The following is a 14356-nucleotide window of genomic DNA, read 5'->3' as shown; positions in this document are numbered from 1 at the left end:
GCTGCATGAAGCTTACATCAAAGCACTAAATTATGCTGATTTAAGAGAAATAGTTATCCTTTTGGTTCTCCTTAGTCTGCATGTAACTAGTTTTGCAAAGGAAATATGCATTTTAAACAATACATTCAGTCATGTGCTTAAGCTTTTCAGAGAAATATTAATGTGGTCAGGTGTACTGAAGAAAAACTGAATTTGTTAAACTAAAACGATTTTTAAAAAAGTTCTGCAATTTTAATTCAATGTATTCTTGCAAAAGGAGGTGGATGGGTGAATGGATTTGTCTTAGTGTTCTCAGGTTACAAAGAGCACTTTCAGCACACATAAGAGTATTTTGCAAACATTTTTTTATACAGATTATGAGCTCTACTTTATTTAAATGTTCATGGAATGATGTAAATTTTAGGTCCAGTTGAACAAGCATTTTCTGTGATATGCAAGACTTCCTCTCCCTGGGAATGAAATCACACAGGGTCTTTTCTTTATAGCATGTGAACTTTATGTTTGAAAAGAATTCTTACATTATAAATCATTTTCTGCTATTAGAGTTTATCATTGTATACTGTAACCCGGTTAATTTTGCATTCAGTTTTTAAAAACGAAGATACAAAAGTCTCATTTTGAAAATACAGTTCTGCTGAAATTATTCAAATATTAGTTCAAAGGGACATTGACTTTCAAGATTCAAATGTATAAAATCTTATTGGACTTTCAGCCTCATTTTTAATCAGTTGATGTTAGTGATAAGATACTATTGTATCTTGTTGCTGAAAATATTTTTTGCATTTCAGCATGTAGAGTTAAAATAAAGTTGTTACTACTTATTCAGAAAAAAAAAAAGTTTTGGTCTCAGTGGTAGAGTGCTTGCCTAGCATGTGTGAGGCACCAGGTTTGATTCTCAGCACTGCATATAAATAAATAAAATAAAGGTTCACTGACAACTAAAAAGGTATTTAAAAAATAAAAAAGTTCTGCAACTTTATTATACTTCTATATCAGACAGAATCCACATTAATATAAATATATATAAGTAATACTCCCTACTTTGAGTTAGTAAGCCAGTATTAAAAAATAATCTAGTTCCCCTTTCTTAGTAAATGGGCTTTGGAATTCTCAGTTGCTTGGTACGGAATGAGATATACCTGCAGTTGTGCTACAGTGTGTGAGAGAGAAGCAAAACATTTGTTCTGTTCAAGAAGCTACACACTGGTGTAGCATCTCTTTTCCTGCAACTGAAGGGTGTGTGACTGAACTGACAGTAAGGCAACTGGCATTGTGGAGATGCCAAGTTTTAAGATGATGAAGTATAAAGCCCCCCCCACCCCAGTCAATTCTTTTTAAGTTTGATAAATTTTAAAATTCAGCAAACTCAGTAAACTATAAAAACTATCAGTACCTCCATGAACTTTGATGTGGCATTGAGCATACAAGTTTTGTGCTGTTCACCCCGGTATTCAAAGGGCACCATGACAAAGCCTATGGCTTCAGGGATGGCCAGGATAAAGGAAAGGATCCAGATGGAGACAATTTCAATGGCAGTAATCAAGGGAATCCCAATTCCTTGAACACGACTCCAGGAGGCAACCGCTCTGTACCTGGAAGGGGGAAAAAAAGGGGTGTAGGGATGAGGGAAGGAAGAAAGAAAGAAGGGTTGCTAAAATCAATTTGCTATGATATTTAAATTTTTTTCAATTAAACACAAATCTTAAATGCTGGAAAGCTCCTCCTTTTGGCCAGTGACTTTTTAGGAATTTTCTGTGAGTCTTGACATGAAGAACAAGTGGTGCCATTAAGAGTTCCAGTGGATCCATTTGGAAACCAATTATGGACTAGGCCGGAGTCTGAGATCTATAGATGAATCCTAGTGAGATCCCCATAGAGGCTAGAATGTGGCAGCAACAGGTAGGCACGCTGTGTGTTCTAACTGGCGGAGATCAGAAGCAAAGGGCAGTGAAAGCCAGTGGTACCTGTTATAGTAAGATCTTGTTCCTCTTTAGATATTAAAAAAGAAAACTTGAAACATTATCCATGGCGTGGGTTTCAATATCCTTGAAAGAATAGTGACCATAGATATTGCATGTTTTCCCTCTTCTACCCTCAAAATATGATCATAGTTATCATAACTGTACCAGGAGGCAGTCTTAGTAAAGAGTATTTCTAGTAAATGTCAAAGAATGACTATACCTCTCTCATTATAGTCCTATGATAGAGTACATAAAACTGAATTAAAAATATCTTTGTTCCTAATCTTTAGGGTTTACAGTCTAACAGAAATAAAATATTCATACAGAGCATAGGGTATAAATGTAATTAAACAATTATTTTAATCAAAAATTCTCTGGTATTAAGAAATTATTTTGTATTTTCATGGTTTTCTGATAGTAATCACATTTAAATGTTAAGTATAAAGAGAGTCTGGTTTTGAAACTCTGCTCTTTGACCTGCTATGATGGTCTGATGCTAACTACTTTCAGACTTGCTATTAAGACCTGTGATGTGGCATGGTCTTTTTGTGGCTTCATTCTTGAAATTTTTGTTGCTGTTGTAATGGAAAAGAAACATTTTCCTTTTACAGTTTTCATTAGATAATGACAGAAGGAGGCTGTAAAACAGATCAAGGCACTGGAGTCAGGTGCATGTGGGTTTGCCAGACATGCAACTTAGTGTAGAAGATTAAGCAATAAAGCCACGGCAATATGTGCTACCGATATCCACCCAGAGGTGACCCTATCTCTAGTATTTAGTTCACCATCTCAGTATGGCTGTGAAAACACAATTGGAGGAATTAATTTTACTACCTAGTTCTTCACCAGAACCGCTTAGAGATTAGAACCTATAGATTTGGATACAATTCAATTTGCTGGAGAAATGTATTGCACAAGATTTTTAGGGTAAATAAGATTGATATACAATATAAATCTCCAGAAAAAGTCCAGAATAGTTCAGAATGTAATAAAATACAGCTATGCAAACAGACCAAGAAAATCCTTTTACGATATAGCCAAGATTGCACTTTAAAATTTATGGTTACTTCCAGTGAGATAATTCTTGCTGTTTGTTTTGCCTTCTAGTTCTATTTACTTTTCTTTATTGCCTTATTGAACTGGCAGCCTGATGTCCAGGAAAAACTAAAGGGAGTGGAGACGGGATGTCTGTACTGTGAGGCTGTCAACTGAGTTCCATCTATTTTTTTCTCCCCTTCCCTAAGCTCAGTTAGGTGATTAGAATAAAACACCTTATCTCCTCAGAGAGTAAGAGAGCCAGGGTTTGGGATGGAAGGTTGTTTAAGTAAGTAAATGTGGCCAACACGTTCTTATGATGAATATGTCCACAGACCATTGTCATTTTATAACATGTCATGAGTTCCCAGAATAGTATATACACTGCTATGGCTTGGAAAAGTGTCCCCCAAAGGTCCATGTGCTAAACGTTTGGTCACCAGCCTGTGGTGCTATTGAGAGGTAGTGGAATCTTTAAGAGGTGGGGCCTTGTGGGAGGAAGTGAGGTCACTGGGGGTGTGTCATTTAAGAGAATTGTGGAATGCCAGTACCTTTCTCTTTTTCTCTTTGCTTCCCAGCTTCCACGAGGTGAGTGGTTTTCCTCTGCCACTAACTCTCACCATGGTACACAGCCTCACCATGAGCCCCCAAAGCAAAGGGCCAACCAATAGAGGATGGAAACCTCTCAAATGTGAGCCTAAATAAATCTTTTCTCTTTATAATTTGTTTATCTCAGGTATTTTGTAACAGTGATGGAGAGCTGACCCATGCAGCTTAATCTAAGCAAGTTCAACATTTATATATATATACAAGTAATATTTAGTGTCTAGTTTGCCAAAAGCTTCATAATCAGTCTGGTTATTTATTAACTCATATCATGGAGAATTAGCATATTTTCCATTCGTAATCACACTAACTTTGAAAATGTCTTCATGAGGTAAGAAGAAGACAACCATAAGAACAAGTAGAAACAATCATTTGCCATGATGGATGTGGGGAATGGTGTAGAAAATATGAAATCCTATGTGTTCCAAAACTGATTTCCATTTGGAAGCTAATGGCATAATACATACATACACAAATATGCTGTGTTCTTACCAGGTGTGATTACAAACAGCCTTTAATTTAGTTGATAATCTATATCACATCATATGTCATATATATACATATATATATATATGACATCTTCAGTTTTCACAGAAAATCTGCAAGGGTAGATCTAAGTACCAAAAAGAAAAAAGAAAAAAAAAAAAAAAAGAAAAAAAAGACATTCTGGAAGGAACCCCTCCTCTTTGAAATGCTTTCTTCATTTGGCTCCCACTATACTCTCCTGCTTTTCCTCCTGCTGTACTGGCACCCGTTTCCCTTTCCGTGGCTGGACTCTGTTCTGTCCCCAAATTCTTAGCATTGGATTTCTCCCAGAGCTTAGTCCTTGGACCTTTTCCCTGTTTACACTCTGTTTCTCGGTGGTCTCATCCAGCCGCATGAACTTAATATCATTTAAACAATTTATATGCTGATAATTCCCAAATTTGTAACTCTAGCCTGGAACTTACCTCTAATCCTAGACTTGTATATCCAGTTGACAAATTGAGAGTTCCAGTGGGACACCTAATGGGCATTCAGACATACCCAAGCCAGACTTTACCCCCAAACCTGTCCTTCTTGCAGTGTTTACCATCTTAGGCCCCAAACCTTGGCATTTGTCTTCACTCCTTTCAATTCTTTTGCAAACTTTGCAACATTTTTCTTCAAGATCTATCCAAATGAACCCGCTTCTCAGCATCTCACCCGTTATCTTTCTGCCTGGATTATGGCAATGGTTTCCTACCTAGGGTTCCTGCATCTGCATTGACTTGCCACAGCCACAGCCCACCTTGGGCACAGCAAGGAAGAGCCTGTTAAGTTGGATTAGGACACAGTCTGCTCAAAACCTTCCCAGTGATTTCCTATCCTTTGGTTGTATCTTCAAGGCATATGGGAGCTGCTTCTTCTTTTCCTTTAGGTCTTCAACTCAATTACATCTTTTTATGAACACCTTCTCTGGACACCCTACTTAAAATTTCCAGCTCCTCTTTTGCTTACTCTGATTTATTTTTCTCCATAGCACTCAATACCACGTGAAAAATCAAATGGTTTATCAATCGATTTTGTTTTTTTGTCTATGCTAATGTCCCCTTTAGAATCTAAGCTCTGTGAGGGCAGGCATCCTGTAGATTGGTCCCAAAGCCTAGAACTACAGATACCTAATAAATACCTGCTGAGTGGAGTGTCTTTTTGTTGTGATGGTTTGCTTCTTACCATGCACTTTTCTTACTCTATTGTCCCCAAACAGCAATGCTGTACATTCTAAACACTCTTATTTTCCAAGTTAGACCTGAATTAGGCAATAGATAAAAAGTTAGCACTTTTAGAAACTCAGAATCAAATAACCTGAAAACGAGGGGGGACCTTTGGGCTGATCTTTCTTCCCTGTGTGTTGAGATGGGATCCTGAGCATGGGGAACGGCAGGGCTGGCGTGTTACCACATCCTCTGCCTGGTCTCCAGTGAGCAAGAGGAGCCGGGCCAGGGCTCTGGTCTGCTGGTTCCCAGGGGAGTCTTTTCCCATTACATCACCTTGTTCCCTGTCACGTGCTATGCCAAAATGAAAGGATAAATTATATGTTTTATTTATGTAAAGATGTTTGTTACTGCGTGTCTATAAATAGATTTTTAAAAACATGTTTTCAAGGCCAGAGGCATTTAATGCTTCTTTATTGAGGTATGGTCTAAGACAGTCATTACAATTTAAAAACTTTATGATTGAAAAAAAATTTAAAATATTATAAAATAAAACTAAAACTCAAATGATACCACTTCAACAAAATCTTTTTTTTCTTATTTCTTGTCCACTGCTATTCTCAAAGGCATAGTTTGAAAATGTACTATAATAATATGAGTTACAATTTTATTTTTAACTTTATTTAATGAAAAAATACCCTCCCATGTTTCTAGGCATAATCAAATTATCAAATTAATGTATATCCAGAACAAGATATTTTTACAATTTACTTTCTCCTACGTTTGTATCACCCCTAGTGTTTCTTGATTGTGAAAAACATGTCTATAAACATATTCAGACATACAGATTTTTTTCTCTGAGTGCTTTCCTGGGTGAATTTTTTTGAGTGGAATTGCTGGGTTAAGGGAATGAAAAATGAGCTCAGGTACTTTCAAAGTGTTTCTAACAAGTGCCTATGAATGAATGCTTGCTTGCAAAGTATTTTATTAGTTTGTTTTCAATTTTTTTGTTTTCCACTTTTCTTATAAAAGTGGCATTTCTATCTTTACTTCTGCCCATCTCTAATTAATATCAAGTGACCATTTGTAATGGTTGGTTATGATTTCTTTCTCTTATGTGACTGACAAACTTGATCATCATACCAGGTTTAGAGTCAAAATACTAGCAGAAAGAATAATTTTTTTTTAACTTTGGACTTCTTGAGTTTTAAAAAATATTTTTATTAGGGCATTATGGTTCTACATAATAGTGGGATTCATTGTGACCTAATCCTACATGCATGGAATATAATTTGCTCCACTTCAGTCCCCAGTACTTCCTCTTCCCCTCCCCTCCTCCTTGCCCCTGTTCACTTTCCTCTATTCTACTGGTATTCCTTCTATTAATTTATTGTTTTTAAATTGGTGCTTTATAGATATACATAAAGGTGAAATTCACTATGGTATATTTATATATGTACATAGCATAATTTGGTCAATTTCATTCTACTGTTCTTCCCTTTACCTATTCCTCCTCCTCCCCCATCCATCTCTTACTCTACTCCACTGATCTCCCTTCTGTTTTCATGGAATACCACCCCACTTTCCCCCTGTATTTTGGTCTAGCTTCTGCATATGAGAGAAAACTTTGACCCTTGACTTTCTCAGTCTGGCTTATTTCACTTAGCGTCATGTTCTCCAGTTCCATCCATTTACCAGCAAATGCCATAACTTCATTCTTTTTTAATGATTGATTAAAATACCCTTGTGTATATATACCACATTTGCCTTGTCCATCCGTCTATTGATATGCACCTGGAGTGGTTCCATAACTTGGCTATTGTGAATTGCGCTGCTATAAGCATCGATGTGCCTGTATCCCTATAGAATGCTGATTTGAGTTCTTTTGCATAAATACCAATGAGTGGGATACCTGGGTGTTATGGTGGTTCTATTCCTGTCTTTTGAGGAATCTCATAAGCAGGCAGGATCTTCAAGAGAAACCGGGTGTGTTGTATTGAAAACAAGTTGCAAATGCTTTAACACTTCTTCGTTGAGTTTTTGGTTTTTCTGATACTGGGGATTGAACCCAGGGGTACTTAACCACTAAGCCACATCCCCAACGTTTTTTTTTTTTTTTAAGTTTAGAGACAGGGTCTTGCTGAATTGCTTAGGGCCTCGCTACGTTGCTGAGGCTGGCTTTGAATTCTCAATCCTGCCTCAGTCTCCGGAGCCGCTGGGATTACAGGTGTGCTTCAGTTGAGTTCTCAAATTGGGCTGGCCTGCGTCTGCTTCAGTTGAGCAGATAGAAGGGTACTTTACCAGTTCCAGGCCTGGCTTCTGAAAGGAGTGGCAGGTTTCACACTGGAACCCTGAGCCTGCTGGAGCCAAATGTTGAGAGGCCCTGAGTCTATAGGAGAGGGAGATGAACTCTGCCGACCTCAGACTTCCAGCTGTCCCTGCCAGGGTGCCAGACACGTGAGTCTTGGACCCAGGAGCCAAGCTCAGCACCGGCTGAAATCCACCAGCAACCCCAGTTGAAGTGACAAAGAGCAGAAGACTTGCTCAAATTCCTGACCCATAACATGGTGAGATATGATAAAATGTTTGTTTTAAACTGCTAAGTTTGGGGGCAGTTTGTCATCAAAGAGAAATGGGGTAGCAAATTAACCATTTGCCTGATTTGGACAATGGAATAAAATTTTAAAAAGGAAGAACTATGTGCAACAGGGAATAGGCCTAAGATGAGATCCCAAGTCACCCTGACCAGCGTTTGACTTTGTCTCTGTCCAGTTCCAAGGCCTCTCTCTGGGGCTCTGCCAATTCTTTCATGTCTTCACTTTGGTTATGCAGCAATAGGAAAGCAGAACACCAGGAGAATAAGAAGAAACCACCGATCTAAATAGAAATGAGGTTTTCCAGAAAATCACCTTGGTGCTTCTTGAATTAGGATAATCCTTTGAGAATATCCTAGAGACCACTGAATAATTATTTGAAATGATGGACTGAAGTTTATGTCTTAAACTCCAAAGCTGGAATTAAAAGCACAGAAAACAAAGCTGCCTTATTAGTGATCTTCGCAACTTTTCCAGGTATCTAAGTACACCCTGCTCGGGAATCATTGTTAAAAGAGTTTTATCTTTTTACAGCCTCCTTCCCCAGACATCTTTTAACTACAAGTTGGATCTGTGCTCAGGCCTTTTTATGATCTGACTCTGTCATCATCTTCTACTTTAACGTGACTGTTAACTTCACAAGGAACAGGATCGACGCCCCTCCCCCACTCCGGCTCCCTCTTTCCAGCTTTCCTAGCAGACTCCAAGTAACCTGACACTTGTGACTTATGGCATTCAAGAAAATCCATTTTAATTTCAATTTTTAATTTTTAATAATGGCTGACTGTTCATAGTTTGGGAGGGGAAAACTGATTCATCTTAGAAGTATACGGCCTTAGCATTAAAAAATTATTTTACTGATAAAGCGGGAGAGGGGTCAAAATTTCTTCCTAAATTTCTTCATCACTTTTCTGAAATTTCTGCTTTTTCAGAAAAGACTAACAATGTAAAATTAAAGGTAAATAGATAAAAGATAAATTTGAGGAGGAATTAGTAAAAAAGTTAAACTGAGACAAGCTTATAGTTGAACAATGAAAGCTCATTCATTCTGGTACAGATCATGTACTTTCTCTTATTTATTTATTTATTTAATTGTATTTTATTTTTACAGACTGCATTTTGATTCATTGTACACAAATGGGGTACAACTTCATTTCTCTGGTTATTCATCATGCGATGTAGAGTCACACCATTCGTGTAATCATACATGGACATAGGGTAATGATGTCTCTCTCACTCCACCATCTTTCCTTCCCCCACCCCTGCCCCTCTCCTCATTTTGTCTTGTTTATTTTAGTCAGATTAAAAACTGATAGTGAGCAAGCTGGAACTTTTCTTTGATCTTACAGCATTCTGTGATCATTGAGTGATTAATGAAGTACGAAAGAAATTCTCTAGAACTTAGATGTAGTTTCACTATTTTCCCTCAAAACAACTGAAGATGAGAAATAATTATTATATTTTAAAAATACCATATAAAATGATGGGAACTCTTTTTTTCCTGGGCCATAACTTGATTCAGCTCAGACAACGAAAGCAGGGATTTCACAAATGGCAAATTGTTTTGTAACAGGTTCCAATTTCCCTCTTTTTACTCTTTTAAGAAAGTGATTTTCTTTTTTTTTTAGTAGACTATCAAAGACTCAGAATAAATGGTATCTTATCTTCAGGAGTTAAGTGTGAATGATTCATTCTGTAGCGTGAAAGCTTTTGAAATAGAAATGTCAAGTAGATTGTCTACATACAGGTCCCAAAGCTTAGAGTCAATGCCAGATGAAACATTAAAAAGGGTCAAGAATGGATCTAAAGAACAAAAAATGATGAGTTTATTACCAGGGAAAACCCTCCTGGATTAAGGCTGATTTCTGTGGGACTGGAATTTTAAAATGATCCACCCCCTTGATCTAAATGTCAGGCCAAGTCTTAATTTCTGGTATTCTATTATTTTCCTTTTCCTCATGAAGAACGACTCACATTTCATTTGGTACACAATGGGTGGATGTGATGGAACACACCGTCCATTCTCCTTCATACCTGGCATGGGGAGAGCGGGCAGTGTGGTGACCTAGTTGTCCTCCCTCCACACCTGTGGGACTTCGACTGAGGCTGGTTGAAGTTTAGTAAGAAGATCCTCTGAGATTCCCCGAGGAAGAAAGAGGGAGCAGAAGAAAAGTTTGAGGATCCAGCCAGCCCAGGACCTGGCAGGGGAGGGTGGGGTGTGATGAATATTTCCCCCAGCTTATTGCTCTATTCATTCTTTTTAGAATTTTTTGAATGTCCTGGATTTTAAAATTTTCATCTCTTGAAATACATTTGTAATTTTATTCAGAATTTCTGCCATTTGTTTAAGTTCAGAGGTCAAAAGGACATTAATTTATTTTCTTCCACTGCTTTATGGTTTGAATTTTTGCATGTTTGAGTATAATGGTCACTTGGCAGAATGCAGGCATGGAGAACATCATTTGCACCCATCATGGATAAGAAGCAACCAAAAAACAAATTGAGACCATTTATGAAATGAATAATAAAACCACACATGCCTTGATGCTATAAAAATACGAACAGAGAGAACAAAGACTACCTGCATTTGATGACTGGTGTCAATGCTTAGTAGCCATGTGGACTTGGTTAACTTCTTTTGACCCCAGCTTTGCTATCTGTAAAGTGGGGAAAACTATGGCAAGTATCGCCGTTTAATCAAATAATTTCTGTTAAGTATTTTTAGGAGGGCCTCCTATTTAATATTCAATAAATGGAAATTATTGAGTATTATTGAATATTGAGAAGTGGTGAATATTATTCTTGATATACAGCACCAGGTAAAACTAGTATGCTTCTTTTTATTTATTTATTTTTTGCCAGAAATAAACTGAATAGCACTACTTGTAAAAGAATCCTTCCTGTCCCCATTATGTTCAAAGTGACTTCAGCCCGTATTATATTCCTGTGTACTCTAACACCAATTTCTGGTTTTCCCATTGATTTTTCTCATAATATGCATGTCTATACCGCATTGTTTTAAATATTGTAGCACTATAATATTTAACAGTATTATAAGGGAAGAACATACGTGTAGACATTGTTCTTTTGGCCAAATGTCATGATCATTTTCTCACTTCTTTTTCCCACATGGCTTTTAGAGTTATATTAAAAACTTAAATTGGATATTGTAATGGGAATCCATTTCTAAATTTGCACCTTGATAAATACAGGAAAATTTTACTTGTGCTAGCAATGTAATGGATATAATTTAAAGCCTTTGATTTTTAGGTAATAGAATACTTTGGAAGGCATCTATCCACACAACTGTAACACCAACACTTGATAATAATATATTTAAGGTGAAAAAAGAAATGATGTTGGGATGGGAATATCAGAGTGAAAATTTATTAGTGAATCAAATGCAGGACATCAGTACGTTTTTAGGGAAATGGTCACAAGTGCCAAATCTACTATTTAGTCAGTGGAAACTATATCTTAGTCTTCAGTAGCCTTAATATCTGATATGCACCTCAGGTTTTCCCACAAATCACTGCAATTCTTACTGGTAATGAAAGTCTCTCTCCATCTTTGGGTTTAACTATTTCAGTGGGAATATTTTTCTGTATAGTACTAATGCATTTTAAACTACTAGTGGAATTTTTTTGGTGCATTTTAATTATAACAAATGAATGAAAAATACTAAACATCTTATTATTTTGTTTCAGTTATTATAATTATAAAAATAATAAACAGAACACCATAATAATTTTAACTACCAATGGAATGAATAATTTTACATTTTAACTATAATTTTGGTTCTAAAATTAATTATAAAGGATGAATGACAATATCTCTGTAAACATCTGAATGTTCTTTAAGAGAGCAGACTTTTTATTTCTATTGTGATGGGACTCTGGTTGTCTGATAAAGTGCTTGTCAGGGATATCAGTTGGAAAAAATTGAAATCTCTTCTAAATTGTATATATGGCTAGTTGTATGTGTAAACCAATTAAATAGGACATTATACATATTGTATTAACATTATATTAAGTATAAAAGAGTTCTATGGAATATGTTATGGAATTTCTAACTTCACTGTTTTACAATTCCTCCTGTGAAAATTTGAAGGTTTTGGAAGTTCTCAGAATTCAGAAGGGTCTCTTTAAAAAACTCTTAGGGGCCATGTATAAGGATTCTGAAAAGACTCAGAGATGCTTGATGAATTTTTTGTTTGGATAAAGGAATACTGCTATTGGTGTTTTCTTTTTTAAATTATGAAACATTTTAGGCATTCAAAAAGAGCACGGAGAAGAATAATATAACAGTATTGTATATTTACCACTTAGTTCAAGCAATCAATCATTGCAAATAAAATAAAAGTATCTTTGTTTTTATAATAATAAAATCACTAGTTTAAAATGAATTAACATATCCTAGGGAATCGCTTTTTCACAAACTTTATTCCATAACATATACTTTTTTGTTGTTGTTGCTGCCTTAAGGACGTCAACTGCATATTGTTGGCAAAATGCTCTAAGTACTTTTTGCCTGAGCCAAAGACGGCTAATAACCAGCAAATGTGTGAAGCAATTCTAAACAGCAGAGGAAAGATTGTTAACATTTTAATTTATTTGAAATGAGTAAACAGCTCTTCTGGACACCAACTCCCTTGGCTTTTCTTTTTGAGAAAAATGCCCTCCTAAACCCAGCCGAAGAACAGAAGGAAAGACCATGTTACCTGTCCACACTGAGAGCGCAGAGATTGAGGACAGTGATCCCCACGGAGGACTTCTGCAAGAAGGGGAACAGCTTGCAAAGAAAGACGCCGAAGTCATTGTGGTCGAAAGGCCAGCGCCCAGCCAACAGCTGAAAAGAGGAGACGTGGGAATTAGAAGTGGCAGAGCTGGCACAGAATACGTGGGCACTTATATTTCTAATTACATGTACCAACTTCTAAATTTTATTCCTTATTTTACTTTCCGGCTAACACGATAGAAATAGAGAGTATCACTAGCATTATTTTTTCTTCTGTGTTTTAAAGACCCAGCAATTTCTGATCTGGAAAGATAGAGAGACTATAATATGTTAACATATATTATAATTATTAATAAATCTTAAATATAAATATATAAAAATATACCTAATAAATAATATATGCAAGAGTAATATATGATATAAAATATGTATTATATATTAAATACATTGTGTTCCTTATAGGTAATAGAATGTAATAACAAAAGAGAAAAACCTTTGCTCTCAGATGAAGGAATCATGCTGTCTACTTTCAAAAAGTAGCAAAACTTTGGTGTTTTAGGTAACAGTTTAACTGACAGAAGCTGGCAGGAGTCTCTTATGGAACCTTATTAAACCACAAGGAAAACAAATTATTTCAATGAGTGGCACTGGAAGATATTATCTCCTGACAAATAGCCAAAGCAAAAACGACGGGTTAGGAAAAATACTGGAAAAATATTGGGAATATGAAGTGACTTTGGACATGGTGATTTTGCCAGCTGGTAAGCACCAAAACTTAACTTCCCATCTGTACGTAAGGGGATGACTGCTTCATAAATGTGACCCAAGTGGCTCTCTATTTAGGATCAAATTTCTCCTTATACAGGAATATGTGGTTACTGTGATTTGTTTACAGGAAAATCTACTCTTTCACGTTGACAATTTAAAATCTTAGTCCCAAGGCAAGGGTGTCACTCTCTAGTAGCTGGGGTAACAGGAACATAGTAGCTAACCAACTGTCCTCTGTGACTTGCTGCTATTTATCTAATTAGATATTATACTAGGAACATGGGTTTAAATAATTTCTGTTACCTGAAAGGAGGAGGGACATCCCTGTTGAACATATGACTTTTCAAAGGTAAAAATGGTGTTGATTTCCTTTCTGCTTTTTGCTCAGTGACTCAGCATTTAAACTACAGTAGGAAAGAGTGTTCTACTAACTTGACAAACAATCCTTTACTTGCAAAGTACTTTTGCCACAGTAACTCTAAGTTGAGCTTGAATTTCTGTTCTACCATTTCTGAAAGAGTATGTGAGGTTTAATTTCATGGTCAGTGTGGTCATTGACATGAGCCCATTGAAAGACGTTGAAAAACCGGTAGTCCACAGATACGAAATCACAATCTGAGGCATTTTGAGAATTTAGTAGCATAGGGCTTTCTATAATTCTGTTATTATGGCTAACGACTTAGTTTCAGAGATGTTCCCTTTTTGGTTTTCCAAAAGTTTTCCCTTTCTTTTGAATATTTTTCTAAAAAAAAACTTCTCTTTCAATGGTTTCTGGTCTCTTCCTCATGTCACTATAACTGGTCTCAGCTGGTGTATTCTCAGAATTTCCACGTAAGCTTTTGTCCAAGGACAACTACCAGGCTCTTTACAGAAACACTACCCTGACTTCTGATGGTTTTCATGAAGTTAATAAACATTTGTACCATTGGTGACTGCTGGTTACTAACGTCTGGTGCAAGTAAAGAAACAACACACAGTT

General features: G+C 36.4%; 1 protein-coding gene across 1 annotated transcript in view; it reads right to left on the bottom strand.

The window, feature by feature from the left end:
• Nucleotides 1-14356, bottom strand: part of Ednra (endothelin receptor type A) — a 60919-nt gene that overhangs the window by 10715 nt on the left and 35848 nt on the right. The window contains exons 3-4 of the mRNA XM_047566535.1: nucleotides 12593-12720; nucleotides 1394-1592 (exon numbers count right to left, since the gene is read on the bottom strand). Coding sequence (XP_047422491.1) covers nucleotides 1394-1592; nucleotides 12593-12720 — 327 coding nt within the window. The remainder of the gene's footprint in view (nucleotides 1-1393; nucleotides 1593-12592; nucleotides 12721-14356) is intronic.

This window comes from Sciurus carolinensis, chromosome 10 (genome assembly GCF_902686445.1).
Source record: "Sciurus carolinensis chromosome 10, mSciCar1.2, whole genome shotgun sequence".
NCBI classification, from domain to species: domain Eukaryota; kingdom Metazoa; phylum Chordata; class Mammalia; order Rodentia; family Sciuridae; genus Sciurus; species Sciurus carolinensis.
Note: the sequence above shows the minus strand (reverse complement) of the source record. Positions and strands in the feature narration are given on the sequence as shown.